At 38.1% G+C, this 20,838-nt stretch overlaps 1 protein-coding gene across 1 annotated transcript in view; it reads right to left on the bottom strand.

The window, feature by feature from the left end:
• LOC134663991 (cyclic nucleotide-gated cation channel beta-3-like) overlaps positions 1–20,838 on the bottom strand; it is a 49,334-nt gene that overhangs the window by 6,662 nt on the left and 21,834 nt on the right. The window contains exons 2-8 of the mRNA XM_063520552.1: positions 18,081–18,187; positions 16,669–16,737; positions 12,313–12,456; positions 11,680–11,819; positions 5,850–6,109; positions 5,176–5,325; positions 4,586–4,760 (exon numbers count right to left, since the gene is read on the bottom strand). Of these exons, the coding sequence (XP_063376622.1) occupies positions 4,586–4,760; positions 5,176–5,325; positions 5,850–6,109; positions 11,680–11,819; positions 12,313–12,456; positions 16,669–16,737; positions 18,081–18,187 (1,045 nt within the window). The remainder of the gene's footprint in view (positions 1–4,585; positions 4,761–5,175; positions 5,326–5,849; positions 6,110–11,679; positions 11,820–12,312; positions 12,457–16,668; positions 16,738–18,080; positions 18,188–20,838) is intronic.

Here is a 20,838-nt window from a genome sequence, read left to right as displayed (position 1 = left end):
CTGGCTGAAATGCAGGCTAAGTTGGAGGTATCGAACAATACCATCAGTGAATTACGTTCTGAATTAGCGTTAATACGTAGTGCTAGTTCGGAATGTAGGTCAGATAACTCTAGCATAGCCGTGTGTCACGTTGCGCGGAATGCGTCCATCGGCGGTTTTGAGTCCGCGAATTTGGATGCGTCGGCGATTGCTGAGCAGGCGACCGCTGACCCGCGCCCCGCCGCCCGCCCGTCTACGTCACCGGAGACGCGCACGTCACGCGAGAGTACGTTGACCCCAAAACGTTCCTACGCTGCCACTGCCGCTAAGCCGCCTGCTTTGTCCAAGTCTAAGCAGCGGCCGAAGAAAGGGGTGCAGAGCCTTCGTGAACCTGTTCACAAGGATCGGTCACAGCTGACTCTAAAAGAGTCCGGATGCGACAGAGATGGCTTCAAGAAGGTGGAGAGGAGAAATAAGTCAGCTCGTCCGAATCAGTGCGGTACCGCACCGACTGGACCTAACCATTTGCTGCGTCCTGCAACACCGACGACGCTGCTGTATGTGTCCCGATTACACTACCTTACGAAGGTCGAGGAGATCGTGAAGTATGTACGAGCCAAGTCCGGATTCATCCTGAGGGTCGTGAAGTTGGAATCTCGACACAATGTGAATTTTAATTCTTTTGTGCTGAGCGTTCCGACTGAACATCTAGCGACCTTCACCAAGGAGGAGTTTTGGCCGAAGGGTGTCAAGTTCCGGCGGTTCCGCGGCCGGCTCCCTGACACTGCGGGGTTGCGAACTGCATCGCAGCCATAATTGGGTAGGTAAAGTTTTTTGAAGATAGGCAAATTATATTTTTTCCCGATAGTATTCATTATAGCGATCACGGAAATGCAGCTCTTTTATTTTTATATCATTTTATTGATTAAATATAATTTTTTAAATGATCGATATGACGTTTGTGAGGTGAAATGGCAGATTCCAGTAATTAATTCCTTGGCGCGTAGTAAATGGGACGGGATAGAAAAAAAAACGATGTCAACTGTCAGTGTCACTTAGCTCTCATTCCCGAAAAATAACGGACAAGCCTCATGTTACCTTGCGAATTGCTATTAATGTTATCATTGAGATTTTCGGCGACCTCAGCACGACCCACGGACTTCTGATTCCCCACGACATCTGCGCGTATTTGGACAAAGATTGAATTTACTTTCGATAACCTGGCACTGCATAAATTATTGGACAACGTTTTCTTCCCCACCCCTACACGACGGCCCCTACGCTGACCCTTGGACAGAGTTTTGCAAGAAAAATAAGCGAGTTCATACGAGATTGCGAGCAGATTCTACAAATTTGAAATTAGTATCATAACAGTGATAGGCACAATGCCGTTGAATTAGAGGAGCAATGGCCGTACAGGAGTACGTATCCGTGAAATACATAGGTACATAAAACATTCTTCACTTGTGTTTTGATTTTTATTATTAAATTGCCATGAGCTGTTAAGTTCGTAAACAAGAAATCGGTCTAATTTTTTCTAATAATTTCAACCATCTGTTAGTTTTGTGTGGTTATCCTCATTTTATGAATGTTGTTCTTATTTTCAGGTGGATGTAAACATTCATTGACGGTATTATACTGATGGCTAATTAGAACCATTGAGCCATGACATACTTCCTTGCAGTGTTATTCGGCTAAGCCTCTCCGAGCATCCTGTGAATCTGAAGGATATAATTATTTCCATAAAAAAGAGCAATCGAATTAGGACCAAGATATCCCGAGAATCTAAAGACATTTTATAAAAAATGCAATAAAATGAAAATGGGAGACTCTTATTTTAACAATGTTACAAGATCATGACAATATTATGGTCTATACTTATTAAAATTTTAAAACCAACATGTCTTTATCTTTGACTTGAAAATGTACAAATGATTTGGGTTAAGTTTTATGAAATGCAACTTATGCTAAAAATCTATTATTATTATATGTCAAATTATCGTGAACTCGATGTTGCTTAAGGCGTATCCAGATTAGTCAATTTTTCGCCAATCTGATTAAATTGCCCGATCGAATCGGGACGTATGGACGCAAACGCCAATTTGGCTCGCCGAATTCAACCGCCGATAATGACCAATAAAATGAGGTGCGGACACAAGAACACCAATTTGTGAGGCTAGTATTTTCGTTATGGGGCATTTTTTCAACTTAAATGGGTCTAATATCACCATAAATCTAAAATTGGAGATTGACGCCAATTTCATTTCTGATCAGATCGACCGATTTGATCAGTCCCGTCTGGATACCGCTTTAGCACCGCGAAAGGGCGCTGCGCGGTGCGCGCGGATTGACGCATGCGCGTACCGTATGCTTTGTATCTATGGTAATATAATTTTAAAAAATATGCAAATAAAAGGCGGCAAAGTTTATTCGTTGTGCAATACTCAATAAGTTACCGCTTGTTATTTTAATACTCGTAATAAACAAAATGAGTTCAAGTGACGAAAACGACCTGGAATAGACGGCATGCACCGCCTCATTTGAAAGCAGAAGCAAACTTAATAATGAATAACTAGCTTCCTGCTAAGTCCTGGGACAAATACAACAGGACTTACGACATGCTCATGCTGTGGAAGGACACAAGAAGGACAGCCAAAACGCAAGAAACACCTACTCTGAATGTGGTTTTTAGCGTATTTCTGTGACCAAGTGAAAACTAAAAAGCCATCTACATTTAATATAAACTAAGAATATGCGTTGTTTTTTTAATTGTATTCGCGTCACTTTACCCCTATTAAATACGCTTTACTAAATTGAATTTGTTTTATTTCCTCACATAATTTGAGAATAGTGCTTACTATGTATACCTCAATGGAAGCAAAAATGTAGTATTTTTGCGAGTTGATACACTTGCTACTTGTGTATAGTGGCAAATGTATTAAACCCGCAATCAACACTAATCAATATGTAAACAGGCCCCAACGTGAAGCACATTTACCCTACAGACATACTTATCCTTATTGACCATATTTGAACCGCTCAACTCTCTTCAAGGGCACGCCACACAGCGTGATTCTATATACTGTTGTAATGTTAATGCTTAAGGATAATAATTTGTGGATTTTAAAATAAAACGAAACGAAATTTACTGGATTTATATTATATTATTTTGGATTTATTTTATTTTTATTTTATTTTGTAAGGAGTACCAACAGCTGCAAAAACATTATATAGATTTAGGTAACAATACAAAGCCAATTACAGGTACTCACAGATAGAAGAATTTATATTATAAGTTTTCTAAAGTACAGTCGCCATCAGATATATTGGTGCAGCTAGGGTGCTCATAAATATCTGAACACGCCTCTATTATCAGGGCGTGCGTGTTCAGATATTGTGAACACCTTGCCGAGCTCATATATAATAGCCAATAACGACCTAGTTATAAGACTATTACAATCTTAATCATTATGTATGTATAATACAACAATCACGTTTATATAGTCCTCACAAACGTATAAGTTACCATTTTGGCCAATATATCTTCAAAGCTTGGCACCGAATCGCTGTTAAAGACTTTGGTGTGCTCAAATACGCTGAATTTGGAAAGTAACGTATCTGTACTTCCTACAAGACGGTACGACGCACTTTGAGTTCATCTCTGTAATATTCTATTTCCATTCGAACGTTTCCGGGATCGTCTCCATCTATTGTGTTGATACTGAGATCCAAAATGACTCGTGTAGCAGTCCAAGAGTCGTGGTGGAGGCGTTAATGAAAATGTTCTCCAAGAAGCAGTGCCAAGTAGTCGAAAGCAATCGTTATCATTATCAAAATATCCGTGTTGATCGTGCTAGGGACGTTAAAAATACTTATTCTAGAAATCACACCGACATCCAATTACAAGAAAACACAAATGTTTCGTCCGACCATTATTTTCCAATTATTTGCAAGTTATTTTCCAAGAATGACACTGACAGTTGACATCGATTTTTTTTCTATCTCGTCCCATTTACTACGCGCCAAGGAATTAATTACTGGAATCTGCCATTTCACCTCACAAACGTCATATCGATCATTTAAAAAAATATATTTAATCAATAAAATGATATAAAAATAAAAGAGCTGCATTTCCGTGATCGCTATAATGAATACTATCGGGAAAAAATATAATTTGCCTATCTTCAAAAAACTTTACCTACCCAATTGTGTTTTTAGTTTTAAGATATATTTTGTATTAATATGTATGCTAGTTTTAAGGTATTTATCTATGGGCCAATAGTTGCCTGAAAATAAATGTTTTCAATGTTTACATCAATTGCTTATAGATTACATTAGCTGTATAAGCCTATAGAGCAAAAAGGTGTTGCCAAACGCTTTTATACAACAGGTGGTCACCTCTGAAACCTTAATACGACGTCTATACAAGCTTTTAGCGATAAAAACTAAAATTATAGGACTAAAATGTTACTTGGGCTATATAATAACATGTAACCTATAGACCACATCCCACGCCCATGTCTGCATAGAATTATTAACCAACAACACCTAAATCAAAAATCAAGATGAATGTTACTCACACAGCTCACACTACAGTCATATTTACCTATAGAGGTGGCAGTTTTGGTGGCGAAGTAGAAGCACCGTATGTAAGCATTGCCCTGCCCGTCATACACCCAGTTGTTGATGCCGAGGCCCTCGTAGGCGCTCATGGTGTAGTACGCGCACGCGTTTAGGTGGATTAGGTAAAATATGTACACCAGAGTCTTGCCGATGCGGACCTAGTGAAACCAAAAAGCGAAGTTCATCTTAATTTCAATACCAGTGTGAGGAATGAAGAATATAATTAACTTTTATTTGTGAGTACTTAAAGGTGTAAAAATATAGAGTTGAATTTAAAGGGTTCCAATTTATAACACACATACCTAATTCATTCGTGGCATACGGGCAAGTGTGGCCATGTGTGGCTTGCTTTCATATTGAGGTATGTTTACACATAAATTCGTGTTTTGATGTGAGTTTATACATTTACAAATTTTTACTTGCATTTAGTATAGTTAAGAGTTTTTACGTTTATTATAAATGCTTGCTGCTTGCAAGGAGTGAATTCCAAAATGTATTCCTATAACATGGTGTGAAATTTAAAGAAAATTGCAGATTGTGCAAAATAAAATCATTGCTTAAGTTTTTACTGACCACATATGGTGACGACAACACTCTGTCGACAGCAATATTAAACTCCCAGAAGGTTTGCAGTTTCAGCAGCCGAGGAAAGCGCAAGATGACCATGTGCGTCCCAAAGTAGAAGTATAGGAAATCCAGCGGTGTAAGGGAGATTATGTCGAACTGAAATAATAGAAGCAGATTTCAATGAAAAATCATATTTATTCATTTACTAAAAGCTAAAAACTTTAAGGTATCAGTAACGCAAACAGGAATTCAAGATGAGATCTGATATTGTTGGAAAGTGTCTTTGTAAACTAATAGAATCTTGTTTATAGGTTACTGCATTAAACGCACGTGGAACAAGATTAAATATTTGAATAAATATACAGCTTTTGTTCGCGTGCGTGATGCCGTCACATTCATTTAGACCCTTCTGCTGAATAGTCTAAATTTGTATCAGTGCCTATTTCCTCGACAATATACTTCTTCATATAGATCATCATAGTTTCCTTTACGCCCAAATTCAACAGGTTATGGGCCCAGCCCAGCACGCTTCCACTGCCAATACTGCAGTGTGAAAACAGTAGCAGTTTTTCGTTTTTACAGGTAATGATGGTGTTAAATGAACGTTAGAGTTAGCCTTGAGCAATCTACCGCAAATATTTCCGGAGATTACCTTTTACTTCTAGCTAAATAATACACACCTTATATTGTATTTTCTTCCTATAATTCCTTCTAGTCTCCCCAGGGTCATCTACCCAGAAACCTTCATGAAGATACATGAGTCTGGGCTTGATAAACGCCACGTCTAGCAAGTAGACTAGATCGCAGAAGTAGTCGGCCATCATCCAGTGGACGGTGTTCTCCTTGGTTTGGTAAGGGAATGTCGCTCGTAGGACGATGCACCAAGCGTTGTAGCAGTAGCAGAATGTTACCAGGAGAAGCCAGGAGATGTAGAGTCGTCCTGGGGACATTTGAGATCGGTCAAATTGAAAATTATTATACATTTAAACTCAATCTCTTTTTGACTGATGGTGGCATTGAAATTAGTGTCCTTGACATGTCATCTAGGGTGTACCCTTGTTTTGCCGACAAACTTTTCATCGAATATTATTTCATCGACAACGATTCATCGAAACGTTAGTACTAGTAATATTGTTTGGCGTTATTTTGTTTCATATACTATTTATTTCAATTTTTCTTACTGCGCAGAAATACTATTCATCGAATATTACTTGATCGCTTATTCGTTTCAAATTATTTTAATTGGCACAACTACTAAACATTGCAATTAATTTGTTCAACGTATTACTTTAATACATCTTTCTGTTGTAACAATTTTAGGTTTCGGTTAGGTTAGAGTTAGAACTGCGACCCCACACAGAAACGAACGGCTATCAAAGTCATTTTAGGTTAGGTTAGAACTGCGACCCCACACAGAAACGAACGGCTTTAAAAGTAGGTTTAGGTTAGGTTAGAACTGCGACCCCACACAGAAACGAACGGCTTTCAAAGTGGGTTTAGGTTAGGTTTGAACTGCCACCCCACACAGAAACGAACGGCTTTCAAAGTAGGTTTAGGTTAGGTTAGAACTGCGACCCCACACAGAAAATAACGGCTTTCAAAGTAGGTTTAGGTTAGGTTAGAACTGTGACTCCACACATAAACGAATGGCTTTCAAAGTGGGTTTAGGTTAGGTTAGAACTGCGACCCCACACAGAAAAGAATGGCTTTTAAAGTAGGTTTAGGTTAGGTTAGAACTGCAACCCCACACAAAAACGAACGGCTTTCAAAGTAGGTTTAGGTTAGGTTAGAACTGCGACTCCACACAGAAACGAACGGCTATCAAAGTAGGTTTAGGTTAGGTTAGAACTGCGACCCCACACAGAAACTAACGGCTTTCAAAGTAGGTTTAGGTTAGGTTAGAACTGCGACCCCAAACAGAAACGAACGGCTATCAAAGTCAAATATTACATATTGTAATAATTTTATGTGTAATAAATTTTATTAAATGCAATCCAAAATGAAATAAGAAAACCCGTAAAGAAATACCACGATATAAACTATATACGAAATAACTCGAGTGCCAATTAAAAGTCCTAGATTTAAATTTACTAGTATCAATTCTTCGACGCAGTGACTTGTCGATGAAATGAAAATACTTGAAACGTTGTCTTCGAAATAACATTCGATGAAATGTCTGTCGGCAATTCAAAGGTAAACCGTCATCTAGTGAACTGATCCCGTATGATAAAAAAGTGTTTAAATGTCTGTGTGTGTGTGTGTGTGTGTGTGTGTGTGTGTGTGTGTGCGCGTGTTTTTAAGTGTTTAAACATTGGGGAACATCTTAATCCTGGGAATGCTTAAGTAGATACGACTCAGAAGCGTATGTTTATATTGTTGACTTAAAATAAATATGAAATTTTAGCACCTGTAAGCCACCCATACAACCATTTCCAGTCGCCGTTACGACGCGGTGTAGACACATCTTGTGTCGACACCGTCTGTTTCGGTCACAATTCCAGTCGCAGAGTCGTCGCCGTGTCGACACAGTTACCAGAAATGGGGAAGGGTCGACACATGACACAAAGTGACATAAAGTGTGGTCGCCGTGTGCACACATTGTTACTAGTTTGCGACTACTTTATGCCAAAATCATTCGTTCATTTTGTTCCTGTCAAATGGAAACTGTCAGATGGAAAAATAGTTAAATAAAAATAAGTGACATTAATACGCCATCTCTAAAACGGATTACAAGACGTAATTATATATTGTTTGCATTTATATTACAATAGGACTTAAATTATTATGGGGAATTAAACTGCTCGAGTGATTTGATAAACTAAGTGTAATATAATCAACGCGCCACCAAATTGTTTTAGTTTAGCCGGAAATGAAATTGTTTACTTCTCAGTGCCTGTGTTCATAAATATATTATTTGATGCATTTTTAGTACTTCGATGCGTATACTATACTTAAATAACAAAAATAACGCTTTACATACTACGAAACTTGTTAATTATGATGTATAAATATGGTTTAAGGCTGAGAAATATTGCAGTCACAAAGTAGTCGCAAATGTTTCGACTTTGTGTCGACTCTGTGTAGACACATGACACGCGCTGTCAAAAGTAATAACAAAGTTACTGGATTTGCAAAATGGCTCCTTGTGTTCATTTGTTTTCAGATATTCTCAAAGTGTAAAAATGCCGTGGTAAGAGATGGGACTTAATAGATTAACTGTTTATTCGACTAATTAATGGAATAAAAAAAGTTAATCCTCAAATTTTAATCACGATTAGTTTAGTCGACCTAACATAGATTGAAATTGAATTAATCTGAACATTAATCGAATAAATTATCGATTAAATCTCGGTTGGAAGTTGACAGGGGGCCATTTTTGTACGTAAAAAATAATAGAAATGTCTTGCATGCAGATGGTAGCCAAACACTTTGTCATAAAAGTCGAAATGCGTGTCGATTTATAGGTTTTAGGGAGTGCCGATTTCGAAAATGATGACCATTTTGGAATCCAAATTGGGGCCATGCACTGTGTCATAAAAGTCGTCATGGATGTCGTTTTATACGTTTTAGGGGCCCCAATTTTGAAAATGATGACCATTTTGGAATCCAAAATGGCGGCCATGCACTATGCCATAAAAGTCGTCATGGGTGTCGTTTTATAGGTTTTAGGAGGCGCAGATTTCAAAAATGATGACCATTTTGGATTCCGAAATGGTGGCCATGCACTATGTCATAAAAGTCGTCATGGGTGTCGTTTTATAGGTTTTAGGGGGCGCAGATTTAGAAAATGATGACCATTTTGGATTCCGAAATGGTGGCCATGCACTATGTCATAAAAGTCGTCATGTGTGTCGTTTTATAGGTTTTAGGGGGCGCAGATTTCGAAAACGATGACCATTTTGGATTCCAAGATGGCGGCCATGCACTATGTCATAAAAGTTGTCATGGGTGTCGTTTTATAGGTTTTAGGGGGCCCTGATTTCGAAAATGATGACCATTTTGGAATCCAAAATGGCGGCCATGCAGTATGTCATAAAAGTCGTCATGGCTGTCGTTTTATAGGTTTTAGGGAGCGCAGATTTCGAAAATAATAACTATATTGGAATCCAAGATGGCGGCCATGCACTATGTTAAAAGTCGACATGGATGTCGTCTTGTTGGTCATGGTCATCATTTACTCACGGCTTATATGACAAAGTGCACAGCAGACATCTTGGAATCGAAAATGGTCATCATTTTCGAATTCTGCACTCCCTAAAACCTATAAAACGATATCCATGACGACTTTTATGAGAAAGTGCACGGCACACATCTTGGATTCCAAACTGGTCATCATTTTCGAAATCGGCACTTCCTAAAACCTATAAAATGATATTCATGACGACTTTTATGACAAAATACGTAGCCGCCATCTTGGATTATAAAATGATCATCGTTTTCGAATTCTGCACTCCCTAAAACCTATAAATCGACATCCGTGACGACGCAAGTTATCTTTATTTTCAGATCTAACAAATTGCTACAGAATACAAAGGACAAAAAAAGAAGCGAGGAGGTAATGAAACAAGCAAAAATACAGATGATTCCTCGACGCAATTGGATGCTTCTTAAATCGTTCCAGATTTTTTTGTCATAAAAGTTTTTATTTTTCACATATTACTCTCACAAGTTCCGTGACATTTCGACCTTGTAATTTTTTAAGTAAATGTTTTTGTTTATCTATGAGAATCTCACTAGAATAATATAATCAAGGTATGTTTATATTTGATGATTGAAATAGTAACGCAAAAAAAAAATTATATTTGTGTCTTATATTCCTGCCGAAGACTTTTATTTTTCCTTTTCCTTCTACACAAGTTTGGCCAAGTAATAAGAATTTAGGGCTCTCAATTTTATTTTTACTTCTACAACAGTAAAGCTACGAGGCCATGTTTGGTATCGTTTTCGTATAAATTCGCAGTACCAAATTTAGTTATGGTATCACATTGACACCATTCCAAAGTAAAAACATATAAACTTATTAAAATACTTTCTTTTAAACTCCTCTTCACGCTTAAACTGCTGAACAGTTTTAATTTAAATTTAGTACACATATATTTTGAGTCTCGAGACAGGACATAATAAGTTATCTCAAAAATCATCTTTTAAAGGTGTGAAATGAGGTGTAGGGGGGAATTCAGAATTGACTTCTTGAATTTAATACTGTTTAAGTTTAGGTTGAAGTCATGTTTTTTTATCATTTTTAACTAAATCAAAGATGTAGACCATCCCAAATTTCATATAAATCGGTTCAGCGGTTATTGATTTCCCGTACAAATTTCCACGCCACTTTTCACACCTTCAAAAGATGATTTTGGTTATAAGATCTATCCTATGTCCTGTTCCGGGACGCAAACTATTTCTATACCAAATTTCAACGAAATCGGTTCAGCGGTTAAGCGTCAAGAGGAGTTTAAAAAAAACCGGCCAAGTGCGAGTCGGACCCGCGTATTAAGGGTTCCGTACATTAAGTCCGACTCGCGCTTGACTGCACATTTCTAATAGGTTTTCCTGTCATCTATAGGTAAAGAACTATTTTGTGTATTCAGACGGACAGACATACAGAGACGCACGAGTGATCCTATAAGGATTCCGTTTTTTGCTTTTGAGGTACGGAACCCTAAAAAGATTTTTTTTAATTTTGTGGAATGGTGTCAATGTGATACCTTAAATGGATTCAGCAACCCAGATTTATACGAAAACGATACCATACACGGCCTAGCACCTTCACTGATGTAGATATATGAAGATAAAATTGAGAGCCCTAAATAAACTTTCAAGAGCGAATATCTCAAAAACTATTCAACATATCGAAAAAATTTACTGAATAACAAATTAAATTAACTTTCATTTTGTATAAATGGCCATGTCGCTAAGATGCATAGTTTCCGAGATATAATCGAAAAACCGGAAAATGGGACCTTCAAACAAAGCCCCCTCTCTTCCCCCCGCTCAAGGGCTACGGCCGGGGACTTTTGATATGTTCACCTCCTAACTTGCCCAAACCAAGTTACGGGTTGACGGGTGTTGGGTGTTTATATGGTTTTGGTCGATTATTATCATTTGCATCGCCCATGATGACTTACTAGAATTACTTACGAGCACACGAGACACTAATAGTAGTTTGACAAACCTTGGTTTTCAAGAGGTATTTTATATTGACATTTGCTGTCACAAATTTGCTGTCAGATTTAGTCGCAAACCGCACGCAAAGTGCACACAAATGTGTCGACACCTTGTTACGGAAAAGTGTACACACGGCGACGACACTTTGTTTCGAAACAATTCTAGACACATTGTGTGGACTCTGTTACGACACATCTGAAATTTAGTTACCACTTTGATGATTCTGCGACTGGAATGGTTATATGGGCAATCTTGAATGCCTTAGATAATTGCAACCAAGGTTTATGGGTAAAAACCATTACCAAATAGCAAGAAAATCCTGCTTTGTTTGTCCCTAGTCTTTACCTTGAGGATCGATAGTGACGAAGGGGTCGCAGCACTCGGGCAGCTTGAAGAAGTCCTTGCATTTCTTGGCGCGGGACGGCAAGGATGGCACCGGGCTTTGTGGAGTTTCTACGGAAGGTGCCTTTTTCTCTGGATGATTCCTGAAGACGTTACATAGTATTAATTATAAAACAAATCGGCTTTTAAAATGCAATTATTCCTGTATGAAAAAAAATATCCAAAAACGAAGCATTTTTGGTTTCTGATTTTTCCTATTTTTTTTATTATAAAACAAATAGGCTTTTAAAATGCAATATTTTATTCCTGTATGAAAAAAAATATCCAAAAACGAAGCATTTTTGGTTTCTGATTTTTCCTATTTTTTTTATTTAAAATTAGGTAAACGTACTGGTGCTCGACGCGGTCCCAGTCATCACACACACGTCATCTTGAAACTAAGTCATTGTCAATAGAGGTGACAGCAAGGTGTCATCTATTTAATTGGGTTAACCGGTTAAACAAGCAGTCACCATGGTTACCAGTAAAATTTGACACTTGGTTAACGGTTTAACCGGTTACCACCGGGTTAGTGGGATGGTGCAAGCTTAATAGTGCTACCTATACTCTATTGATAGTAAAAATCGTAGTACCTACCATTTAGGAGGCTCTCCAATAATTTCAGAACGCTTGAAGTCCTTCAGTTCAGTCTCATCGTCTTCAAAGATGACGTTGTTGCCCTTGTACTCGTGTGGGGGGCTTGATGGGAATAGGCGGACTTTCTTCGGTGGCAATAAAATTCTGAAAACATTTTTACTAGTCAAATCAGCTTCTTTTTTAGAACTGTCAAAACGATTTGCTAATAGTCCGGGAGCCGGCTGCATGAAACAAACCTCATCAAAAAATAGAATATACCTACCCTGTAGAGGTACCTGACATTTAGTAGATTCCAATGCACTTGGTCGGCCTAGGCTTAACCTGGCAGATTTTGTACAAATGGCAAAAACGTTGGACAAAAATTCATCAAAAAAAACCTCATCGAAAAATAGAATGAAACTTGTATGGTAGGATACCTGACCTTGAGGACAGTAAAAAAAAAGTGGTCGGCCTCACCTTAGCCTGGCAGTTTTTGCAGTCCGACCAGATTTATTGGGTCACGTGAGAGCTACAATTTACCTCATCGAAAAATAGAATGAAACAAACGGATTATAATAGCTAAAATAAGCCTGTTGACGTATGTCTTGGTCGGCCTCACCTTAACCTGGCAGTTTTTGCAGTCCGACCAGATTTATAAAAAAATCATCAAAATTTTTTTATCGATAAATCGTATGAAACTTGTATGGTACGATAGCTGCCTTTGAGGACAGTAAAAAAAAATGGTCGGCCAAATCCTGTGTTTGCAGGTTCCTGTGTCCGACCAATTTTGTGGTACCACGTGAGAGCTACAATTTACCTCATCGAAAAATAGAATGAAACAAACGGATTATGATAGCTTAAATAAGCCTGTTGACGTATGTCTTGGTCGGCCTCACCTTAACCTGGCAGATTTTGCAGTCCGGCCAAATTTATAAAAAAATCATCAAAAAATTTTTATCGAAAAATCGTGTGAAACTTGTATGGTACGATAGCTGCCTTTGAGGACAGTAATAAAAAAATGGTCGGCCAAATCCTGTGTTTGCAGGTTCCTGTGTCCGACCAATTTTGTGGTACCACGTGAAAGCTACAATTTACCTCATCGAAGAATAGAATGAAACAAACGGATTATAATAGCTTAAATAAGCCTGTTGACGTATGTCTTGGTCGGCCTCACCTTAACCTGGCAGTTTTTGCAGTCCGACCAGATTTATAAAAAAATCATCAAAAAATTTTTATCGATAAATCGTATGAAACTTGTATGGTACGATAGCTGCCTTTGAGGACAGTAAAAAAAAATGGTCGGCCAAATCCTGTGTTTGCAGGTTCCTGTGTCCGACCAATTTTGTGGTACCACGTGAGAGCTACAATTTACCTCATCGAAAAATAGAATGAAACAAACGGATTATAATAGCTAAAATAAGCCTGTTGACGTATGTCTTGGTCGGCCTCACCTTAACCTGGCAGTTTTTGCAGTCCGACCAAATTTATGAAAAAATCATCAAAATTTTTTTATCGAAAAATCGTATGAAACTTGTATGGTACGATAGCTGCCTTTGAAGACAGTAAAAAAAAAATGGTCGGCCAAATCCTGTGTTTGCAGGTTCCTGTGTCCGACCAATTTTGTGGTACCACGTGAGAGCTACAATTTACCTCATCGAAAAATAGAATGAAACAAACGGATTATAATAGCTTAAATAAGCCTGTTGACGTGTGTCTTGGTCGGCCTCACCTTAACCTGGCAGTTATTGCAGTCCGACCAAATTTATAAAAAAATCATCAAATTTTTTTTATCGAAAAATCGTATGAAACTTGTATGGTACGATAGCTGCCTTTGAGGACAGTAAAAAAAAGTGGTCGGCCAAATCCTGTGTTGGCAGGTTCCTCTGTCCGACCAATTTTGTGGTACCACGTGAGAGCTACAATTTACCTCATCGAAAAATAGAATGAAACAAACGGATTATAATAGCTAAAATAACCCTGTTGACGTATGGCTTGTTACGGGCGGCTTTCATAAATTCAATGTGGCAGTGTGCGGCAGAATCCACTTGCATCAAATTTGATGCAACACATTGTGGCTGGACATTAAGAGATGAAATGTATAAGATCAAATGGTTTGAAGGAAACATAACGCCTTTGCGAGTCGAAGAAATAACAATAAGATAATCACTTAATATATGTGAGGTTATCTTGTGTATTTTTATTTATTTATATTTATTGAGAAGTTCAACAGCGTTTACATTAAATAATATACAAAAAACATGAGAACTTATAGCATAGCCAATAACAGAACTTCCTGTAATTTATACATAATAAAAAATCATCTGTGGGTAGACTTGTAACTTGTGCTGTACAAAAATCGTAAATATAACTTAATTTGTAAGTCTTTAAGGTACAAGGAAAAAGAGAAAAAATTAATAATAACTGTAAACTGGAAAAAAAATCCTAAAATAGTAGGTATAGCTCTAATTTTGCGTAAACAATAAATAAAAAATAGTAAAATAAAAATACATACAGTACCTACATAAACGAGCGAATCTATTAGTTTGTATGCATTTATTGGAATTTATGTGTTCGTGTGTGTGTGTGTATGTGTGTAAGTGGGTGTGATAGTGCGTGACTACCAGGAAAGTTGCTTTGCAATTTGTGATTTGAAAACACGTCTGGAGGAGAAGAAAGGGTCAATGTTTTGGAACGATTTATTATAGGTACGTGCGATTCTACTCAGAATTTAATAGAATAGCATTTTGGCCATAATTGGTACGATGACAGGGAATATGGAATAGTGTGGTGTGACGAGTTTGGCGCGTGGGAGCGCGGAGCCCTAACTGTGACAGCAATCCAACGCAGTCTAGATGCCCGTTGAGAACATCGTGGAGGAACATTTTACCATTTATTTAAATTTTGGAAGGATCACGTGCAGTTTTTCCTCTTATATTACAAGTGTTCGATTGAAAACTAAGCTTTGGTGTATACCTGGATCACCTGCACGTACAAGAAGGCGTTTCATATACGCCCGCCCATCAGATAGGTACACAAAGTCATGATGCGTATGGAATACAGCATGTGTGGTCCTATTCTAGCTGTCACGTGGTATCACAAATTTGGTTGGACTGCAAAAACTGCCAGGTTAAGGTGAGGCCGACCAAGACCTACGTCAACAGGCTTATTTTAGCTATTATTATCCGTTTGTTTCATTCTATTTTTCGTTGAGGTAAATTGTAGCTCTCACGTGGTACCACAAAATTGGTCGGACACAGGAACCTGCCAACAAAGGATTTGGCCGACCACTTTTTTTTTACTGTCCTCAAAGGCAGCTATCTTACCATACAAGTTTCATACGATTTTTCGAAAAAAATTTTTTGTTTTTTTTTATAAATTTGGTCGGACTGCAAAAACTGCCAGGTTAAGGTGAGGCCGACCAAGACATACGTCAACAGGCTTATTTTAGCTATTATAATCCGTTTGTTTCATTCTATTTTTCGATGAGGTAAATTGTAGCTCTTACGTGGTACCACAAAATTGGTCGGACACAGGAACCTGCCAACACAGGATTTGGCCGACCACTTTTTTTTTACTGTTCTCAAAGGCAGCTATCGTACCATACAAGTTTCATACGATTTTTCGATAAAAAATTTTTGATGATTTTTTTATAAATCTGGTCGGACTGCAAAAACTGCCAGGTTAAGGTGAGGCCGACCAAGACATACGTCGACAGGCTTATTTTAGCTATTATAATCCGTTTGTTTCATTCTATTTTTCGATGAGGTAAATTGTAGCTCTCACGTGACCCAATAAATCTGGTCGGACTGCAAAAACTGCCAGGCTAAGGTGAGGCCGACCACTTTTTTTTTACTGTCCTCAAGGTCAGGTATCCTACCTATACAAGTTTCATTCTATTTTTCGATGAGGTTTTTTTTGATGAATTTTTGTCCAACGTTTTTGCCATTTGTACAAAATCTGCCAGGTTAAGCCTAGGCCGACCAAGTGCGTTGGAATCTACTCAATGTCAGGTACCTCTACAGGGTAGGTATATTCTATTTTTTGATGAGGTTTGTTTCATGCAGCCGGCTCCCGGACTATAATGTGGAATTTGTATGAAAACTTGTGTAGTGACGTCACAGTCAACTCACCTACTTTTAATACTTCCATCCGATTTATTAAATATGAATGATGTTTAAAAATAACTGCTATCTATGTTTTTCTAATTATTACTGGTACTTTATTTCGTGCACGGTGTGAAATAATTTATTTTAAGTATAGGAAAGTACCCAATTGTAAGTACCTACATGTCAAAGTTCTAGGATGAGAAATAAAACATTTAACAAAACAAAACACTTCTACGCGTCGCAAGATAAACCATTACCTAGCTCTCCTTACCCTTTGCATTGTGCGTTCAAATCCCGAACCTCTGTCTTCGTTTCGTTGTTAGAATTTGTGTGTGTAATGCTGAAAAAGACAAAAACTGATTAATGATTATCTTGAGATAATTAAGAATCTCTCTCCTTGCTAATTAAGGAGAATAATGGTCAAATAATAGAGTCTTCTTCTTCTTCCTCGCGTTATCCCGGCATTTTGCCACGGCTCATGACTCTCATGAGCCTGGGGTCCGCTTGACAACTAATCCCGATAATTGACGTAGGCACCAGTTTTTATGAAAGCGACTGCCATCTGACCAAAACCGAAACGCAAGTGGTAAATATCAAATTATATTTCGTACAGTTATAGTCCGTTTTTTTTAGCATTAGAAAGAACTTCGCAGAAGTTCGCTTGTGGTTCTAAATCTGGCACTTTTAGCGGTAACAATTTGAAGTAAATTATATGTATTGACCATGCTACATTAGATAATTCAATAATTATTAACAATTAACGAGCCTCATAGAAACTGTACGCTTGCTTCTGCGGAGTTCTTTCTAATGCTAAAAAAAACGAACTATAGCTAGAGAAGTTTGTATGCAAAGGTGCTAAGCGAATAGTGTTGCTGACTGTACATAAGTTCCGATAAACTCATTGGTAGGTACGAGCCGGGGTTTGAACCCGTGACCTCCGGATTGGAACTCGCACTCTCTATCCTTAATTTAATAAACGCGATATAAATTTCCTTTATCTTTACTATTCGGTCTTTATACGTCGCGCGTCTAATGATGATCCTTATGACAGTTCATATTAGAGATGCAACGGATAGTTGTTTGGCCGGATACCGGATACCGGATATCCGTTCTGACCATCGGCCGAATATCCGGTATCCGGCCGCCGAATATTCGGCCAGCGGAACTATACCTAATACATTTCGGTTTTTCAGGTGCGTACTTATTCTGCAGGTTTGACCTGTTTCCTAGTAAACGTTCGCGCGGACTCATTTCTAGGTTCGAAATGAGTGCGCGTACAAGGCAGTGGCATGATTAAATTGTTTTAAAATAATAAACAAGTACGATTATGACCATGTCTGTTTCTTAAATCCAATTTGTTTACTCCCAAATCAGGCAATATTATTATCCGGTATCCGGTCGGATAGTAGGTCACTATCCAGTATCCGGCCGGATAGTAAAATAATGGCCGGATATGCCGGATACCGGATAGTAATCGGATATCCGGTTCATATTTATATATTTATTAAATTAAGCCTTTCGAAAAGCGACAGCGAGGAACTGTCAGAGGGATCATCATTCGAAGCGTGAAGTTGGTGAAGAGTTGAAGACTTAGACCAAATACCTAAAACTTAGACTGTTCGAATGTTATTGGTGCATAACCATTCGTAAAAGCTACAGCTACTTGTAGCAATCTCAACTTACGGCACATGAGCTGGAGAAGCCTCAGGGGTGCACCACGAGCCGTACGGCTTGGGCGGACCGACATGGTTCTGGACTGGCTTCGTGGGTTCGGATGGATGGACCGTATGCTGTAAAGAGACATTCAGTTAGTTAAAATGGCATAGAACTATTAGGGTCGGTTGCACCAAACCGTCTGTCACAGCTAAATTTATTAGAATGGGAAATTTCATACTTCACTGTTGTTTGACGTTATTCAGTCTGATAAATGAGGTTGGTGCAACTGGGCCTTAGTGTATCCATAACACCCATTTACCGTGTTATCTTCCCTTCTTTTTATCCCCGCGGAGGTAAAGCATTTTCCGATGTTGTATGTTGTTGGCGTTAGTTCTCTCACTATGCAAAGTGCACACAGAAGCCATTTTTTAGCCTTTACTGCGTCCACCTGCGTATTCTACCACTTCGTCTGCTTCACCCCCTCAAGAACCTACCTACAGCGACCGAATATACAGATATTGACGAAGCACTTGCTACATTTATTACGGACGATTTGACTTATCTGACACATCACTGATATGAAAGGTATCCCTTCTCTATAATTATATACCCCACCGCCGTCCCCGTCCGCAGCTTTGAATGAGTATTATATAATAAACCATTTCCCGCTAAAAAAAGGTTGTGATTGATCATTAAAAGTTTTGATTGGCTAAAATAAAATTCTATATGCATGTGTAACCTCTTGCGCGACTTCATGGGGTAATTTTGAAACTCTAGTCTGACTTCTACAGAACTGTACTGTACTAGTAGTTAGTTACTGTGTTTTTGTATTTTATGCCTGTTTGTATGTAATGTTGATGCATGGTTTTGTTGTGTATTCGTTTTATATTAAGTGATGGAGGTTAGATTAAGTACTGTTTAATAAATGTAGGTACTAGTTAATAGTTATGCTAGTTATAGGTAGTTCAAGAGAGTTCTGAATCTTTTCTCAATAAATTAGGCCTGTTTTATTTAGATTCTTGCAAATATAATTAGGCCAAGCAATAAGAAGTTATAGAGGGAAATGCTAGGAACACAATTTTTGACTCCGTAGCTTTGTTTGGACTAGTTAGGAGGTGAACATATCAAAAGTCCCCGGCCGTAGCCCCGGTGCTGGGGGGTAGAGGGGGGAAAGAAGGTCTCATTTTTCGGTTTTTCACTTATATCTTGGAAACTTTGCGTCTTAACGACATGACTACTAAGACAAACCAAAAGCTGATAAAATTTGTTACAAGTTTTATTCAGTCAAGTTTTTCGATATCTTTAATAGTTTTTGAGATTTCCGCTCTTGAAAGTTTATTTAAGGCTTTCAATTTTATCTTGATATCTTCATTAGTGAAGCTCTTAGGCCGTGTTTGGTATCATTTTCGTATAAGTCGGGGGTGCTGAATTCATTTTTGGTATCACATTGACACCATTCCTAAGAAAAAACATGTAAACTTTAAACAAATATCTTTTTTTTTAATTCCTCTTCACGCTTAAACCGCTCAACCGATTTAATTTAAATTTGGTCTACAGATATTTCGAGTCCCAAGACAGGACATAAGATACTTTTTATCTCAATAATCATCCTTTAAAGTTGTGAAATGGAGTATGGGGGGAATTCAATTTCGTCGACGAAACTGTATTCCTGAGGTTAATACTGCTTAAGGTAAGGTTTGAAGTCATGTTTGGTATCATTTTCATCTAAATCACAGATGTATACCACCCCAAATTTCATCTAAACCGGTTCAGCGGTTATTGACTCTCCATACAAACTTCCACCCCACTTTTCACACCCTCAAAAGATGTTTTTGGTTATAAAAACTATCTTATGTCCTTTGTCGAGACTGAAACTATTTCTATACCAAATTTCAACGAAATTGGTTCAGCTGTTTAAGCGTGAAGACGGATTTAAAAAAATATGTTTTTTTTAAATTTTGGTTTTACTTCGAAATAGTGTCAATGTGATACCATAAATGAATTTAGCACCCCCGATTTATACGAAAATGATACCAAACATGGCCTAACAGCTTCACTGATGTAGATATCAAGATAAAATTAAAATCCCTAAATAAACTTTCAAGAGCGGGTATCTCAAAAACTATTCAAGATATCGAAAAACTTGACTGGATAAAACTTGTAACTAATTTTATCAGCTTTCGGTTTGTCTTAGTAGTCATGTCGCTAAGACGCAAAGTTTCCAAGATATCAATGAAAAACCGAAAAATTCGACCTTCTTACCCCCCTCTACCCCCCAGCACCGGGGCTACAGCCGGGGACTTTTGATATGTTCACCTCCTAACTAGTCCAAACAAAGTTTCGGAGTCAAAAATTGTGTTCCTAGCATTTCCCTCTACAACGTTTTTTAAGCATTCATTTCCTGACCTAAATAGTTTGTTCGGAAAGAGAAGATACGTGGAATAAATTGGACCCCATACCTACATTCCACGGCTCTTCTCTTTCCGCACAGATATTATACCTACTTAGAAAGAAGTTTTAAAGGGTCAGTGCGGTGTCCACTTCGTACCATCAGATAGGATGTACCTCTTCTTATTTGCCACCAGCGTGGTATCTGTGGATATAGAATAGTCGTAGACTATGATACAACCTTTCTGTACTTATGCCATATTATCCGTAGAATAGATAAGCACAGGCCATTTATTGTTTACGGCCGTATCCTAACGGGCTTAAACGACTAATAACTGTAGCAATTAATATCGTCGTATATCGGTCAAAGCCTCGCTGCTGGGGCTCTATAGTCTAG

This window comes from Cydia fagiglandana, chromosome 4 (genome assembly GCF_963556715.1).
Source record: "Cydia fagiglandana chromosome 4, ilCydFagi1.1, whole genome shotgun sequence".
Lineage (NCBI taxonomy): Eukaryota > Metazoa > Arthropoda > Insecta > Lepidoptera > Tortricidae > Cydia > Cydia fagiglandana.
The sequence above is the reverse complement of the archived record's forward strand: the minus strand, read 5'-3'. Positions and strand labels throughout refer to the sequence as shown.